The sequence below is a fragment of the Lissotriton helveticus genome, chromosome 6 (assembly GCF_964261635.1).
Source record: "Lissotriton helveticus chromosome 6, aLisHel1.1, whole genome shotgun sequence".
NCBI classification, from domain to species: domain Eukaryota; kingdom Metazoa; phylum Chordata; class Amphibia; order Caudata; family Salamandridae; genus Lissotriton; species Lissotriton helveticus.
Window position 1 is genome coordinate 593,466,796 of NC_136067.1, and position 18,133 is coordinate 593,484,928.

An 18,133-nucleotide genomic window follows, 5' to 3' on the forward strand; every position below is an offset into this window, starting at 1 on the left:
AGGAACAGTTTCTCGATGGTCCATTCATTTTAAATTTGTCATCACTCTGAAAACAGTGCAAATAGAAATGACTTCATGGTAAACTAGCTGCCATTGGGCAACACAATCACTTTTACTTGTCTGACCAATAATTCATTCTTGTTCCAGAAAGCATTCCAATGCAATGTTCTATAGCTTCAAATTTGATGAGCATACCTTGTAATAAACAAACATAATGAGTTCCCCTCAATACGGACTTGACAGTTTTGCTTCCAAAGATTTCAGCTTCAATAGGTGCACCGTCTATGCCATATACACTAAGATAACTTCCTGTACACCGCAACTTTTGTCATGTGGAAAATGCCCATCATTAGATATAAATCATCAAATTCTCCTGGATTGCTCATAAAAATGTCAGCTACAATAAGTAAAACACCTCTATCACAGAAAATTGGCAGGATAGGCTGGTCTCCAAGCTGAGCATGCACATTTTGGGAATTTTGTAGGGCAGCTGTGTATACTGTTGTGCAATTTGTGACTGAAGATGATTTTGCAGGTACAAACCCAACCTTCTTTAGTGAGACGGTATTCTGGGAGATCAGAGCATGAATTTCAGCCCACAGTGGAACTGACTTTTCTTCATCCTTCAGTCCGCACCGAATTAGCAATATAATAAATTTAGTTCAATCAGCGTTGCAAACTGAAGCAACAGTGTTTGTTTATGCCAACAGATGACACCAATTGTTTTCCAGCAGCTACCTTACTGGAACAGTCTTGAAAAAGCACCATGGCAGTATCATGTGTGCTGGATCTTCCAGCCAAAGAAGAGCTGTTTTCAAAATCAAAATTATCAGGAGCAGCAATTGTAAATCCTTTCTTGGTAAAGTGACTTTGAAGTAGTCTGCTATTGGGTTTGCAATATTTTACAGCTTGAGCTGCTAACAAGTTCCTGCTCTGTACTATGTCATTTTAACTTGTTGATACACCAATCCTATTCATTGATTAGCTCCCTACTTTTACACTAGCCATTGATTGCATTGGCAGTCATCATGTGTAGCAGAGTTTTCTCTTTGCTTTGATGTAATTCATAAAACATGATTTGGAAACTACAGTACATTTGCACAGTATAAGCCTGTCGGTTCATGGGATTGTCTTTCACTCCTCTTATATCTTCAAAGCCACCATCAATGTTTTCGGCTTCTGTTCCAAACTCAAGAAATTTACATTGTAATAGTTTTGCTTTGCTGATATCAAACAACATCATGCATTCTTGTTGACTCCCATGATTTGTGGAGGTCTGGGGCATTATAAAATATATGATTAGGTCCAAAATCTAAATCTTTCAGGACATTTATTAAAAGGGTACCTGGTGATTTTACTACATCCTATGATCTTATTTTGGCAGCTGGAACTTCAGGGGTCAAATCAGCTGACAACACCATAAGTGGCTCATTCTTTTTGTTAGACTGACAAAATGAATTCTGGCATTGTACATTCTAACCAGAAACATCTTAATTTCGGATGTATGACGTTACAACGCAGGCTATTACAACGCCTGCCTTTACAACACGGTTTTTACATCGCATACCATTACAACGCATAGCGCTTTTAGGTGCTGGATAGTGAATAGTTTAATTTACTATTTCAACTCCAGTCCCCGTGGACACTAGGGAAGGTGTTGGATAGTAAATTAAACGTATTCCCTATCCTAGAGCGCCCCCAGCGCAATGCGTTGTAATGGTTTGCATTGTAATGACCGCGCTGTAATGGTAGTGCGTTGTAAAAGTTTTGTTGTAAGTGATGTTTACCCTTAATTTCATTATTGTGGATCAATGCAGTTTCATCAATGTTGACGATTATTTCTCTAATCTCAATGAGTGTAAACCTGTAGGCAGCACTCAAGAGTGGCTTTAAAACTTTATTTGCTTTTTCAAAGAGTGGAAACATAACTGAAGACTGGCCGTTACGTTGCTGCTGGGTTCTCTTTGTACATTCATATTTTATAATGTATGCTTGCATGCAGTTCAAATGGGCATACACATTAACTGCAAATACATTCACCTTGCTGTATAGATCAGCTGCTCGACTGGCAACTTAATCTTGGAAGAAACTAGCTGCAGATAAAAGCATGTTTGCTCTTTGAGACTCAAATACTCTGTACTTTTTTCTTTTGTCAATTCCTTTGGTCCTTGTACTGGGTAAACCACTGATAACACATTGAAGACCCTCTGCTCTCTGATCATTTGTTGGAGGTGGACGAGGGGTAGCCATCGATCTTCTAATTGGATGGGTATTGGGTTTGGGAGTCGTTGCTTTCTTAGAAGACTAGTATTCTTGTTGTGATTCACTAGTTTCTGCTATTTGTTGACATTTTTCAGTTTCTTTTCCATGGTATACGACTTGTAGCACTTGTTGTTACAATGATATAAAATGTGATACTCTTCACCCATCAGTTTCAATCTTTTGTGAACTTCGTCTTGCCGTATTTCTGCAGCATTTCAAACTCGCTTCTGGACAGCCGCTGTTGTTGTTAGCTTTAACACATTTTTCATTGTTGAAGGAGTCCTCCGATTTTGTAGTTGGCAATACTTTGTCAGGAGGTAAAGATCCTCTGCTACCACCTGGGTCGCTCAGGTTTATGAATTTGAATCAATGGAAAACCTGAAACAAAAACAATATTAAATTACCAATATGCGCCGAGACACCGTAAGGTATTTGTGCGCTTTAGAAATAAAAAAATAAATAAATATGATAACTAAAAGACATCATTATAAAGCCACCATTTTGGAAAATGATGGAAGAATTGCTCTGTGGAGTTATTTTCTGTCTCTATACGACTACTTGACCCATTAAACCTATGTTTTCACACCAAAATGAAGTATATTGGTCTCATTGTTCCTGAAATATTACATCATCACTGCAACACATCTCATCTGTCATTTTTTTTAAATGTCGGACAGAAAAAATTGCCCTGGGTTAGCAATGTCTGCTCAAGCTAAATTTCTTCACTAATGATACAAAAACAGAAATCAAAAATGAAAATCCCTGGACAACAATTTTTTCACAGAGGTATATCAAGGGGACACAACTATTTCCTTTATCAAAATAATCATGTATTACTGCTAAAAGAAATGTAGCTAAGTGGATTGGATACATCATTTTTCTTTTCTTTATAGGTGACATTCAAATTGGAATGGTAGATAAAAAAGGTCAACTAGAAGTGGAAGTAATAAGAGCTCGTGGTCTCATCCAAAAACCAGGGTCCAAATCAACTCCCGGTAAGTACCATCTTTATCAAAGTTGCGGACAATATCTCAAAACAGCACAGGTGTGGGCAGCATGCATGAATATTAGACACATGTCATTGGACAATGTCTGTGGCAGTGAAACTTCAACAAATACAAACTCTGATAAACTGCAAATAATTGTGTGCACATGTACTTTTCCAAGGCAACATTTGCTCATCACATAGTTGCTATAACTGATCTACAAGGCATGTACAATACATTTTGTAACCACTGTCTCCTAAAGGAAACGTATTAGTTCACTCAAGATCAAGGTTAGTGCCTTCTCCTACTCTTGCAATAAGGGGTGTGTTATATGGCTTAGTGAAAAACATGGTCTTTCTATTCAGAAAAACAATAAATGTTTAAGCAGTATTTGTAAATGCTGTACAATGTGATTGTTATAAAACCACTCCTCTTCACCTTGAAACTCTCCTTTACACTTCACATCATGAATCTTCATTGTATACTGAAATAAACCATGCATGACTGATGTTGGTACAGGCTTAGGCCAATGTAGAATTTCAGTGAGATACTTTGCATGTGCAAAGGTATGGATATGGCAGTCTTACATTTTGTACATGATGTAGCTGCATCTTATGTTTTTGTAAACATTGTGTATTGTGTTCATTAATGACTTAGCATTTATTATGTTAAGTCGTGAGCAATGACACGGTATGTCAAAATGTTACTGATGGAAAAAATATAAAACAATAATTTATAACATGCAAGCCTATCTGTTGACATATAATTAGTGCAAATGTTGTTTAGCTGTTTAAAGGTAAATGGCCTTTCTTGTTAAAACTCCTACATAAATTGTTTAGCTTTTGGTATTGTCCTTTTGAAAAGTTAACAATAACATGTTCAATTTATGGCAAATAAAACAGCATTTAGATTTTTTTTTCCATTACTTGAATACGTCCAGACCAGCTCCTTCGGGCTCAGTCGTCTCCTCCTCACTGCTGCCGGACACCTGCCCTGACCTGACAGCCAGCCAGTAGCAATAAGTGCTGGTAAAACAGTCAAATTCAAATTCAAAATTCCTTTATTCGGTTTCCATAATTTGTAGAAAAACCATAAAAGGTACAAGTAAAAAACATTGTCAAAAGATTAAGTAAAACCAGTACAATCAATCATTCATTGCATCAATACATTACAAAATCAGTATTCCATTAAAAATTTTAATAGTTAAAACCAAGTAATTCATGAAAAATAGACCTGTGGGATTAACCAAGATTCAGACGATGGTTAACACAATACTTCAAAAAACTAGCTATAGATTTAGCATATGGTTCATATTCCAGGAATTGAAGAGCTAAAAAGGCTGGACGACATGATCGCAGTCCCATAGCTCTCAGTATAGGGACTATCCATCTATTTCGAGGAATAACATAAAATCTACAAAACAAAACTATGTGAATTGAAGTTTGTGGAGAGATATCATCACACGGACACACTCGTAAAATCATGGACCAATCATTCTGTTGGGGGAAGTTATTAAGCGGTGGAAAATGTTGAATCTAAGGCGAGTCAATAGGAATTTTTCATGTGAATTCAAATTTTACATTAAATAAGGCTTCATGGTAAAAGTAGACTGAATAGCTAGACTGTGCTGCACTGAGCTTTTTCCTATCTCATACGAAAGACGCAGCTGCCCCAAATGCAACAGGCATATCTTTTTTAGTTCTTTCCTCGAGATTTCAGCTATGGTTAATGGATGGCTAAAATATCTCGGAAAACCTAAATCAGCGAAGAATGTTTTCACAAAAACTAGCCATCTAATCTTTTGTATTTTATCAAGGAGGAGACAGTCCAGGATAAGACGTCGTGTCAATTCACACTCCTCTGTTGTCCAGACACGATGCCATAACATGATTGGCTGGATACTCACAATATCCGTTATGTAGTCCAGCCCCACCTCTGTATGGCAACAATATGTCGACGTGCTCTGGGGAACTGCAAGTAGGTATCTCAAAAAGGTGTTCTCGATCTTCTGTAGCGCTTCCACCTTAGTGTGGCCCCACACCCCTGCACCATAAGTTGCTACACTGACACATTTAGCTTGATACATTTTTATCATTTCTAGGGGGGACCTTTTACCTAACTTCTGGGCAAAAACCACCAGGGCTATAACAGCCCTGAGAAATAACAATTTCCTCGCGTTAATTGCCTTAGTCCATGAAGACTTATTATCAATTAAAATTCCTAAATAAGGATAAGAAGTTGTCCGCTCCAACTTAATATTATTTATGAAAATCTCTTTTGTCTTTTTTGGTCCAGAGCCTGCATGCATTACAAATGTCTTCTTTATGTTCACCATAAGGTCCAAACCTTTCATAAAACTACAATACTTATCTAAAACCCGCTGGAGCTGTAAGGGTGTTCTTGCTATAATCACAGCGTCGTCGGCATATAATAATGCCGGTATTGGTCGACGACGAATGGTGGGCAGGTCCTGGCTCCCTTCCAGCATTGCTGATTCCAACCCATTTGTATAAAGGGTGAATAAGAAGGGGGCCAGGACACAACCTTGCCTCACCCCCCTCTCCACCAGGAATGACTCAGTCAGTTCTCCCCCGAGTCCATATCTGACTCTTGCTGTTGCGCCCGAGTAGAGTTCACGGAGGAAATTTACCAGCGGTGAAACCACACCCATTGCTAAAATAATCGACCACAGTTTTGTGTGACTGACGCAGTGGAAGGCTGCAGTCAGATCAACATAGACCATGTGCAAAAAACCCCTTTAGCACTAGCATATTTCCCTATTAAGAGTGAAAGATTCAAGGCCTGATCCACAGGACCCAGTCCCTCTCGGAACCCGTACAGGAGATCAGAAATTATTTTATGGTCGGTGGCCCACTCCTGTAGTCGATTTAAAAGGATGCGGCCAGCGACCTTGCCAAGGGAGTCTAAAAGGGATATGGGTCGATAACATGTTGGACTGTGTCGATCACCCTTTTTAAAAATCGGTACTAAAATTGATGTGGACCAAGATTCAACTAAACCTATGGTGTTTGCAGCTTCGAGAACTCTTGTCAAAACTGGAGACCAAAGATCCAAATTATATTTAAAAAGGTCCACCGGGACCCCGTCGGGGCCAGGTGCTTTACCAGATTTGGAGGCCATTTGGGCATTTGTCACCTCCGTGTGTGTAAAAGTCAATTTAATTGGATATATTGACTTGATAGGGGAAACTTCCCTCCCCTCTCCCTCTAGGAGCTCCAAGCTTGCATGCAGGGGCAGACTAAATATTTGGGAGAAGTGGTTAACCCATGTCTTATTATATACAGCAGCGTCTATCTTGGGGGAATCATTGGTACCAGAAAGGAAGGGTGAATTGACCACTCTACAAAAGTTTGCACTATCATTCGTGGAACAACTCTCATGTAATAGGTCCCAAAGACTATTTTTCACCTCTGTTTTTCGAATTTTTAGGGCTAAGTTGTAGGCCTTTCGGAGTCTAATGATTTCTTCCTTGTCCCGATCACTTTTATTAAGTGCCAGTTTTAATAGGGAGTGGGCTTTTGTGCAATCAGTGTTGAACCACCCCCTTTTAATGTTCCCATTTTTTGGCTTTTTTTTCGTAATTCTTCTTGTATAATTTTGGTAATGATTTAATATCTAATATTTCTTCGCAAGAAGAATTAGTATTAAGACAGATTTCAAGGGACGGGAGGGCTTGCTTGACCACTGAGGCTGTTAACGTTGCTTGATCAATTTCCCCCCATTTTATAGAAAAGCCATTGAGTCTATCTAATTTCAAAGATTGTTGGTCAAGAAGACTCAGATGTTCTGGTTCTACCGATACCGTTGATAAAAACAATGAGAGGGTGTTAGGAAAGTGATCACTAACTGCATTTCTAACTGTATTAAACTTTTTCATGACAGGTGCAATACTGTATGAAGTAAGTATAAAATCAATTGTACTTGAAAGGCCCCTCTCATTAAATGTGGGGGAAAATGTAACTGGTGGTACAACTAATTCATTGGCAAATCCTAGTTCCATTACAAACAGTATCTCATTCATACGGTTGCCTGAAACTGTATGGCAAAAGTGCGTTAAGTTATTCCCACCCTCATCCTCAATACCACAGTTATTAGAATTATTCTTTCTACACAATGACAAGTTAAAATCACCACCCCAGATCAACGTAAATGATTTATTAATATACTTTGATCGCAGTTCTTGTAACAAAATTAAAATCTCATTTAAAACAATATTTAGATCAGTTTGATTGAGGTTATTATACAAATTAACCAGGAAATAGATGGATGCCCTGTTTACATTTAACATGATTATCGGGTAGTTACTTTCCAATTTCAATATGACTATTTCCTGAATAATAAGGGTATTTGAGATATATGTTATTAAGCCCCCCTTCGGTTTTCCCGACATAGAAGGCAAAGCCTTGGAAAAGTAGGTTTTTTGTACCCTTCTAAATGAATTGGGGAGCATAACCAGGTCTCTTGTACACAAATAATATTATGAGACCGCACCAAATCCAACCAGATGTCGTTTGTACTTTTTGCTTGCGGCCCGCTACATTCCAGAAAATAATATCAAATTTCAGGCCCCTCGGTTAAGATTTTAATGTTGGAGTATGGACAAATAAATCTGTGTTTGGGAAGGAGGTCATCAGCTCAATTTCATTTTCCCCTGCAGTTAAATGAGACCCTCCACCCTCAAACGATGCTTCTAGTACTAAACTATTCAGAGGTGGATTCGAGGAATTAACCGATTTAACACTATCAAAGGGGGAGAGGTGAGCAACCCAATATACCCTTGCGGGCTTGGGCAGATATACTATTGTAGAATTGGGCCAGCAAGGGATTTCGTTTGTATTGTTACAGTTCAGCCAATATGAGACTTGGATTAAATTGAGCACTCACACTATTCTATATTAGTGGCTGAAGTAAATTAATTATAAAACAGACAAATAATGTTACCACACTAACATTATTAAAGCTAATGATACATGAACCAGGATTTTGAAAAAAAGTTTTTTTGTTTACTTAATGACATAGAAATTCATCATATATCACAAATGGGGTACAAAAAGAATGCATTGAAGATATACAGGGCGTATAATAAATATTCCACAAGTATATCACACAAAAGTCTAGACTGCTAATGGATTAAACATAAAGATTCCAAATCAACAAGTAAATAGAAATCAATATTGAATAAATCTCATGCAGAGTTAGACAAAGTTGTCGACGTTTCGGTCTTCGTGTTGTGCTTTCATAAGACCATCATCAGGACATAAACTTTATTACATTTGGATGTGGACCCTCTGAAATAATGTAACACAATAACAAAAAAATGTAATTACAAATTATTATAACCTGGTCATGTCACTTACATTCGTTTAACAATTTGTTAATCAAAGCAGCATTCAACATATTAAAAATTACTGTTCAATTTTGATTTTAAATTAGGCTTTTAGTTACTCAAACAGATTGTGTAAGTCGGTGTGGCGACTTGCTGCTAATTTAAAAATGACTGCTCCATCTAAGTGTGTTATAAAAACGACCATTGTAAATCACACTTACTCAGAGTCAAAAACAAGTACTTCTTAATCAGTCTTGCTGGTTGAGGGGTTATGAATGATTCAGACCCTTAGTCGAGGATAAGTAACTGTAGCTATCTTTCAACCTACGCTGTAGAACAAAATATAGCTGGTTTCAGTCACAATTATTTGCTTCTTGTTTGAACCGTAACATTTTCTGACAATGAAAATTACCTTTAAATTTTGATGAGAGAAAGACGTGGGTGAGACGTTTACAGTTCGGATAGTAGCACACAGTGTGTCGTCACGTTTTTTCTGTGAAGAAGGCAGTAAACAACTTAAGACTCTGGTCTAACTACGAGTCAAAAACATCTTAGGCTTCTATGCTACATGCCGAACTTAATTACTAGGTGAGTCCAAGGCCATCACGGCATCAACTCTTTGTTTAGGTCGTGATGATAGACTCTCTAATTTAAGCGGCTAACAAAAGCATATTTTACCTTCGGTTTTCAGTGTTAGTAGTGCCTGGTTTAAGAACATGCACAGATAAAACATCCAACAATTATTCCGTATTATTTACCATTAGGAACTCACGGGCTTAGAAAAAAATTGTAAGTTTTATGATCGGGTCGCATAGGATTACGAATATTACTTCCCCTTGATCGAAGTTAAGCGACTGCAGCTATATTTCAACCTACGCTGCATGGTACATAGTAGCTGGTTCCAGTCACACTTATTTGATTTGTTGTTTAAACCATAATATTTTTTTATCAATAAAAATTACCTTTAAATCTTGATGAAAAGACGTTGGTGAAACGTTTACAGTTCGAATAGTGGCGCTCGTTATATCGTCACGTTTTACTGTGAAGAAGGCAGTGATAAATTAGAGTTCTGATCTACCTAAGAGCAAAAAGACATCTTAGACTTCTTTAATACGTATGGAATTTGAGTGACTACAAACCCATTTCGACTACTGGGCTGGTCGCTATCTCCTTGTTTAAGTCACAGTAGGAGACTCTATGCTACATACGATAGCGTAATTTGCCATCCGTTTAGAGTATTAGTCAACAATAGCTACCGTGCTCCAGAACATGCAAAGATAAAGAACTTTCAAAAATTATTCCGTATTGATTGACATTAGGGACTAACCAGCTCGGAAAATATTATACATTTTCTAATCAGGTAGCTTGGCTATTGCTCAAAATTAAAGGTAATACTCAGACCGATACGCAGGGTATAGAGCCCCTTTGACTGACTTGGATAATCGTGCGCTGAAAAAAATATCAATTATTCGATCGGCCGTGGCAGCATATTCAGACGAAATAGCTGATACCTTCCAGTTACTTTTGCCTTAGTTTTATGTTGCTACAAAGTGGCGCCAAAAAATAAATCTCGTGAGATTTGCATGTTTGAGCAAAAAGATTTTGGCGGCCATATTTGGACAGGCAAGTATTTGTTGAAAAGCCGACTTTGGCGGCATAATTAAAACATGCAAATTTTCGTTAGGAAAGTCTGTACAAGTACTTTCGTATGGATTGGACAAAAAGGAGGTTCGCAATATGTCAATCTGTTTAAAGCGAAACCGTTTTTAAAAAAAACGGTTTATCACAAAAGTGAGATAGTAAACTTATACAAATATTGTTTATCATTTTTTGTGGTTAATCTCCGTATCAACATAAACATTATAAAACAGACATCAATTTCAGAAATATCTCCTGATAATAAATATGTTACTTGAGGGGCATGCCTGTCACAGACAAGCTGCGCGCACAATCTTGGTGATTCTACAGAAAATCAAGAAATGACAATTTTAAAATGTCACAGTATATTTATATGACATGTTTATTAAAAAATCATTTACATCAGTGCTTTGCCTCAAGAACAATAACTGTGATTTATCTGTTGGCTTTTTTACAGACGATAGGTTGCATTTCTGGGAACCTGGGTTACCTAGAAATTAAGTGAATATCACCTGAAATACATTAGAGATTATGTACTTATCACCTAAGGCACGCTAAAGAGTGCCATTCAGTGGATGAATTCATACCATTCTTAATGCTGTCAGCGATTTCGATCCAACGGTTTTCTTTTAAGGTCAGAATATTATCTACATTTTTATGTCGGATCGTGGGTTTGACCAATTCGATGACCCACCAAGTCATTTCTTTTTCATTGTGTGGGAATTGTGAATAGTGGTCTACAAGAGGAGCATTCTCAACCCTGCATCGTATGCGGGACTGGTGCTGTAAGATCCTTTGTTTGACCATTTGTGTGGTTTTGCCGATGTAAAGTTGATTACAGGGGCAACAAATGCAATAAATTACATTGCTTGTTCTGCAATTAGAAAATGTTTAATCAACATCTGTCTACCATTGATCTCAAATGATTTGATATTGTTGGTTGTGTTGCACGCTATGCAATTGTTGTATTTGAAGTGACCCTGTATTGGTGTCAATTGTCTCATGTTGTCCACAATATTGGATTCCTGTTTTTCATAGGCATGGACCAACCGATCTTTAAGATTCGGTCCTCGTTTAAAAGCAAATAAAGGTCTTTCTTTTAGCTCAGGCAGATCATGCAGAAGAGGCCAATGTTTCACAACTGTTTTTTTAATCTGTTGGCTCATAGTACCAAATGTTGTAATACATACTAAAGGCACTTCTGTCTTTTTCGGTTTTGTTTCTAGTAAGGCGGCGCGGTTGTTATACCATGCGCGTTTTAACGAATTTTTCAAAAGTTTATTGGGATATCCTCTTTCTAACAGTTTTATTTTTAGAATTTTTGCTTCTTGAAAGTAGTCTGACTTTTTTGTGCAGTTTCTTCGAATTCGAAGAAATTGGCCAAATGGTAGACCATCACGCAATGCTCTGGGGTGATGGCTATCATATTTAAGAGAGTATTTCTCGCCGTTGGTTTCGTATACAGAGAAGTGTAGATCGTATTGTCATTATCCACTTTCACTGTAATGTCAAGAAAATTCTTCTCACTGGAGTTGTAGTCCAGAGTGAATTGTAAATGTGGATTAAGACTATTAATCCATTCATGAAACTGTTTTAGAAGATTGATGTTCCCTTTCCAAATTAAAAACACGTCATCTATGTATCTAAGCCAATTTGAAATGTTGGCTAGATATGGGTTCAAATGATGATAGATGAAATTCTGTTCAAAGTTAGACACATAGATGTTCGCTATATTGGGGGCGTAAACAGCCCCCATAGCAACGCCTTTTAGCTGTTGGTAATAATCTTTTTCGAAAAGAAAGAAGTTTTCACACATCGAAAGACGGATGCATTCTACAATAAATTCAGTGGGTACAGAATGTGGCCTTACACGACTCTTTAGTATATCCGATAATATTACTAGAACATCATCTTGAGGGATATTTGTGTACAGGCTTGTGATATCCATCGTTACTAGATATTCTTCTTCCGGATTAAAAGGATGATTTTCCAGTCTATTAATCACTGAAGTAGTGTCTTTGATGTACATTTCAGATTCATACACAAACGGTCTAATAAAGAAATCTGAATATTGGGCGAGGGGTTTCAGAATAGAATTACACCCCGAGACTATCGGTCTCCCTGGTGGTGTTGTGGCATGTTTGTGTATTTTTGGGAGGATATAGATTGCTGGTACTGTAGGGGTTTTATTGACGAGGAAACTATCAAAGCAACTCCCTGGTGCTTGAATTTCGGGTTGGCTAGAAATCAAACTGGGATTCACCATTTGTGGTTTCCCTGGTATAGTGTCTACCGTTTTCAGTCATTCGTTGTCATCCAACCCCGAGAGGACATTAAATCTATTACAGAGGGGTACAGGTTGTGCTTGACCTTGGATGATAAAGGGATGTCTCTAATTAAAGGAAAACTGATTAGTTCGTCTAGGCGGATAGAAAAACCCTAATGGTAGGATGTTTATCCCAAGGGCATCTAGAGTATGATTTACACCTTGCCTCAGGATTTCATTCACTAGCATTGGTGAACCGAAAGTCATTACTACACAATCTTGTTATTTCTTTTAATTTTGATGCGCCATAATTCAAAGGACTTCGATTTTTAAATACTTTGTTCACTGCCTACCTCACTTGCACAGCGTTTCCTTTCGACCCTTAGCTGTGACTTCTGGAGCGCTAACGTGGGGACAGGAACTTTCCCTGACCCGCCTGAAGATTAGCGCTTTAGTCGTTCAGGCTGTTGCACTTTGCTGGCTCCCCCCCTCCACTTCCTGCCGCCTACTTAGGCACGGATGTGGCGAACGCGCAGCGGTCGTACCGGCGGCGCGCTGCCGGCGCGCCAAAGGCAAGCCCGTCTGCGCCCGTCCCCGACAGGCGCAGGCCATGCTGCACAAATTTTGCCTAAACTGTCCTATCTTTCTGGCGACCTCTACAGGCTCAATCTTCTTAATAAATGTATGTGCAACATCCCTATGGATCAAGTATGGGGTCCCTTCTCATGTCGAACCTGTAGATGGTCCTCGCCTTGGTCCGGACCTGATTGTCGTCCTCAGCGAGAGACCATCCCTACCAGCTTTCCTAACTTTAAAGGGGGGCTTATTAATGCACGGTCCATGTGCTGCCATAGTCAAGATGTCAAGAAACTAATCCTTGACCATCATTTAGATTTTCTTTCTTTTAACCGAGACGTGACTCCAGTAACCCCGACCTGGCAATTGCTCTTCTGCCTGGCTTTACCATCTTTAAATTGGACAGGTCAAGCGGGAGAGGTGGTGGAATAGCCATAGTCATTAGAAGCTCACTGAAATGCCATACATTTGATCTAGGCCCCCTTAAAGGTGCCGAAGGCATGGGTTTTTCCATCAGGCTCAATGCGGCTTCATCCTTCACTGGAGGCTTGATATATCGTCCCCCTGGTAGTGCTACCATGTTTTTGGAGTCCCTGGGAGAATCCCTTGGTCAACTGTTATTGCGATATCCTACCTTCACACTCATGGGCGACTTCAACCTTCAATTAGAGTCTAAAATTGATGCCCAAGTCATCAATTTTTATTAGACACTTGACATTTTCGGACTCCACCAACAAGTGCCCCAGGCTACTCATCGTGCAGGTCACACTCTCGATGGGGTTTGTTCTAACTTCCATTTACTGGCTACATATTTGCCCATTCCGCAAATATGGACTGACCACTGTTTTATCCCCCTCAACATCAGCGTGCCCCATTCTGGGAAAGGGGCAAGAGTAACCCAGCAACCTTCATCTAATCCCAATTGGAAGGCTGTCGCCGCCAGCATTAAGCTTAAACCTCTCCTGCAGTCGCAGTCCCCTAGCCTGTCTGGTGAAGTGGTCCAAGACTCGAAAACCTTTCATACATGGCTGCGACACGCTATCAAGGACTCTGTTCCCCCTAAGCCTTCCTCCTCAATGGAGAAAAGGAAAAAGATCAGTGCCCCCTGGTACACCCAGTCCCTGGCGGACAAACATCTTTTGTGTAAAAAGAGTGAACGCAATTGGAGGAAAACTTATGACCTGACAGCTAGAGCTCTTTATGTAGAACACAGGAATGCATATTTTGCGGGTATCATAGCTGCTAAAAAAGATCACTATACTACAGCTATCAAGGAGGCTCAACAAAAACAAAAAACTGTTTTCTCCATAGTGAAATCTTTTACCCACCCTAAAGCTCTTCAATCAGTCATTCCGCCGTCTCAAGGTCTTTGTAATCAGATTGCCGATTACTTTGAGAAGAAAATCAAACTTCTTCAGGTGGACTTTCCGCCCATCTCCTCTCCTCCCTTGCAGGGCCCCAATGCCATGATGGGGACAACGGCTTATACACTCAGTAGGTTTGCCCCAGTGTCTCTCCTACAAACACGCGAAGCCATCATGGTTTGTAAATCAGGAGCGCCCTCTGACTCCTGTTCCCCGCTGATACTTCACCAAATAATCGATGTTGTCAACCCCATCATAAATGTTATAGTCAACTCCTCACTCAGTTCAGGCACCGTCCCGCCGGATTGGAAAAAAGCAATAGTTAAACCGCTTATGAAGAAACAAAATAAAAGTACTACTGATCTCTCCAATTTGCATCCTATATCCCTTCTCCCAGTTCTTGGGAAGATAACAGAACACCTGGTCCATCAAGAACTGAAGAATTTTGTGGAAACGCACAATATTCTGCATCCTCAGCAGTCGGGTTTCCGTCCTAGGCACTCTACTGAAACAGCCCTTATTGAACTCTCCGATTCCATCAAATTCTTACAGGATGAAGGAAAAAACGCCGTCTTGATATTATTAGACCTATCGGCGGCGTTCGATACTATTTCACATAAAATTCTGATTGACAGGCTGAGAATAAATGGCATTATAGAGGTTGCCCTTGATTGGTTAAACTCTTTTTTATCCCAGAGAACACAAACCATCTCATTAGGTTCCTTCCTCTCAAAGGAAAACAAGGTAACATCTGGAGTTACACAAGGCTCCATTTTGAGTCCACTGTTATTTAATATCTATATGGTGTCTCTCATCACCCTAATCGAATCGTATGGGATATTTGTGACTTCGTATGCCGATGATACACAAAGGATTGTTTCGTTAGATAAAAACACCACCAGAGCAGAACAAAATTTCCAGAATTGTCTGACGGACGTTTTTCGGTGGATGGACGATAACCACCTGAAATGTAATGCAAACAAGACGGAGATATTACCTATGGGGAAACATGTCAACTTTAACCCAAATAAATGGTGGCCAGAAGGTTCCACAGCACCGCCCAATTTGGTAGAAGTAGCCAGAAACCTAGGGGTCTTTTTTGACTCCTCTCTGTCCTTCGACCATCATGCTAGGAATGTGGCTGGCAGTTGCTTTAGTATTATTAAATCTCTAAAGAAATGTTTTGATTTCCTTCCTACCGATTCTAGAAAGGCGGTTGCAGTGGCCCTCATGCTTTCCCATTTGGACTACTGTAACGGTCTTATGGCAGGGGTAAAAAAGGCCACTCTGAAAAAGCTACAGAGTGTACAACATGCAGCCGCAAGACTTGTGCTTAAATTACCCAGAACGTCCTCCGCATCCACGGCCCTAAAGACTCAGCACTGGTTACCCTTGCACAAAAGGATTCTGTTTAAAATCCTTCTAACTACATTTCGAGCTTTTAACAACATCGGCCCTAGGTATCTCTCAAGAAGATTTACTTGTTACTAGCCATTCAGAGTCTTGAGATCAGCAGGTGGCAACCTGATTACAATGCCCAGGTTTCGCTACAAAACCAAGGGGGGGAAATCCCTCACGGTCTTGGCCACCAAAGCCTGGAATGCCATGCCCATAGAACTCAGACTTCTCAATCCAGAGAGTTCTTTTAGAAAACAATTAAAAACTTGGATTTTCAATCTTTCTGATGCATATGTAATGGACGCTATCTAACTCTCACGGTTTGTTGCCTCAGATGCCCCGCAGCACCAGGATGCTCCTTTCGGAGCGGCAGTTAGCGCTCTATAAATACCCCATACAAATACAAATACAATCGCCAGGCAAAAGTTTTTCACGTGATCCCACCCATTGAACTCGTCTGACCATCCTAAAATCCCGTAATAACTGTCTATGTAATCCTACCCTTGTGCTCAACCAGTGTAAGGATTTGTTTTTAAGAGATACCCATGATTCCTCCAAGGCAACATGCTTAGTAGGTACATTGCTCAAAACAATAATATAAGGAGTAGCTTCTGGTGGAAAATCTAAATGGGTGGCTTCAACTCGTGGATCACTAGGGGGAAGAGTCATCGGGAGTACTTGTTTTTGGTGTTGATAGAAAGAAGACGAAGGTACCTGGGATGCAGGAACCTGTGAGGTCATTAAGCTTCCGCTGGCCAATGGTACGGGCTGATATTGCGCCCTCTTATCTGTATTTACTTTAAGTCCATTGCCATTTGAGTGATTAGTATTTACAGTCAGGTCTGTTATCTCAGCTGTGCTAACTACATTTGTATTAGGATGTAATTTATTTATGGTGCTATTGGCCTTCGTACTATCGTTGTCCCGGCCTTTCAGATTTTGGGTCTGTAGGTTACATTTACTAGTAAGGAGGTCCTCGATTTTAGTCATTCTAGTTGAAAACTGATCCAGCCTAACTCTAAGATATGAATCCAACCTCTCCACCAGGGCAGTCAGATTCTTAATCTCCAACTCAGTTGCAGGGATGCTAGCTGATTCAGCCTTGCGTTTTAATTGGCCTCTAGGATTCCCTTCCTGCGTTTTACCTTTTGGAGTATATTTTATTTGTTTTTTAAAAGAGAAATGGACCGCCACTGGAGCAGTGTCTTTATCTTGTCTATCGATGGGCCTTGAATTTGTTTGCTTTTTCTGAGGGGGTTGTATAGCCGAGTCACTAATAATAGATAGAGATTCATCAACATTGTGTTGAATACAGCCGTTAGATGGATTACCCACTATTTTCCCCATCTCTGGTTGAGAGGTTTCTTCATACTGAAGTGGCTCCTGACGTAGACTAGAAACAGTCCCCTCAATAGACTCCTCCACTGATAGGATCTGCTTGTCTAGTGCTCCAACCGCCCCAGTTAGATAGTTCAAAAGTGTTTGTTGAGAGGCAGGTACGGGCTTGTTACCCTCAGACAACTTGGGGCTCGCTAATTTCCTTTTACCCATCGTAATAGCGGATCTACCGCTTGCCTAACTGACTTTATGACCTGCAAATTCAACAAGGGGGAATTAGTAACAAAAGTAGGCAATGATCAAGATGTCAAACCATGGGACCGGGCCCAGCCCGGCCTCGTCTGGTCTATGACGGTTCAAGGACGGGCCCGCCCGCACGCGTCCCGCGCCGCGTGAGGGCTCCGATGTTTTTGAGCACCTCACGGCGCTCCCAGTGACGGCTGATCCTGCGCCCACGTGAGTTCTGGGAAAGGTAGTCCCTCAGCGGGGGGGAGTAGTTCAAGAAGGAGCCGCGTCCGTCTCAGCGGTCTCCCTCGGGCAGAGCAGTCACCCCCTGGGCAACAACAGAAGGAAATCCACAAAATGGCAGCAGCAGGTAGGGTCTGTGGCAAAGAGCGTCCCGCGCCGTGTGAGGGCTCCGATGTTTTTGAGCACCTCACGGCGCTCCCAGTGACGCGCTGATCCTGCGCGAGTTCTGGGAAATGTAGTCCCTCAGTGGGGGGAGTAGTTCAAGAAGGAGCCGCGTCTGTCGCAGTGGTCTCCCTCGGGCAGAGCAGTCACCCCCTGGGCAGCAACAGAAGGAAATCCACCAAATGGCAGCAGCAGGTAGGGTCTGTGGCAAAGAGCGTCCCACGCCGCGTGAGGGCTCCGATGTTTTTGAGCACCTCACGGCGCTCCCAGTGACGCGCTGATCCTGCGCCCACGCGAGTTCTGGGAAATGTAGTCCCTCAGCGGGGGG

General features: G+C 40.5%; 1 protein-coding gene across 10 annotated transcripts in view; it reads left to right on the top strand.

The window, feature by feature from the left end:
• Positions 1-18,133, top strand: part of RIMS1 (regulating synaptic membrane exocytosis 1) — a 2,308,950-nt gene that overhangs the window by 2,230,444 nt on the left and 60,373 nt on the right. For all 10 annotated transcript variants that reach the window (XM_078648052.1, XM_078648043.1, XM_078648046.1 and 7 more), the window contains one exon: positions 3,156-3,257. In XM_078648052.1, the coding sequence (XP_078504178.1) occupies positions 3,156-3,257 (102 nt within the window). The remainder of the gene's footprint in view (positions 1-3,155; positions 3,258-18,133) is intronic.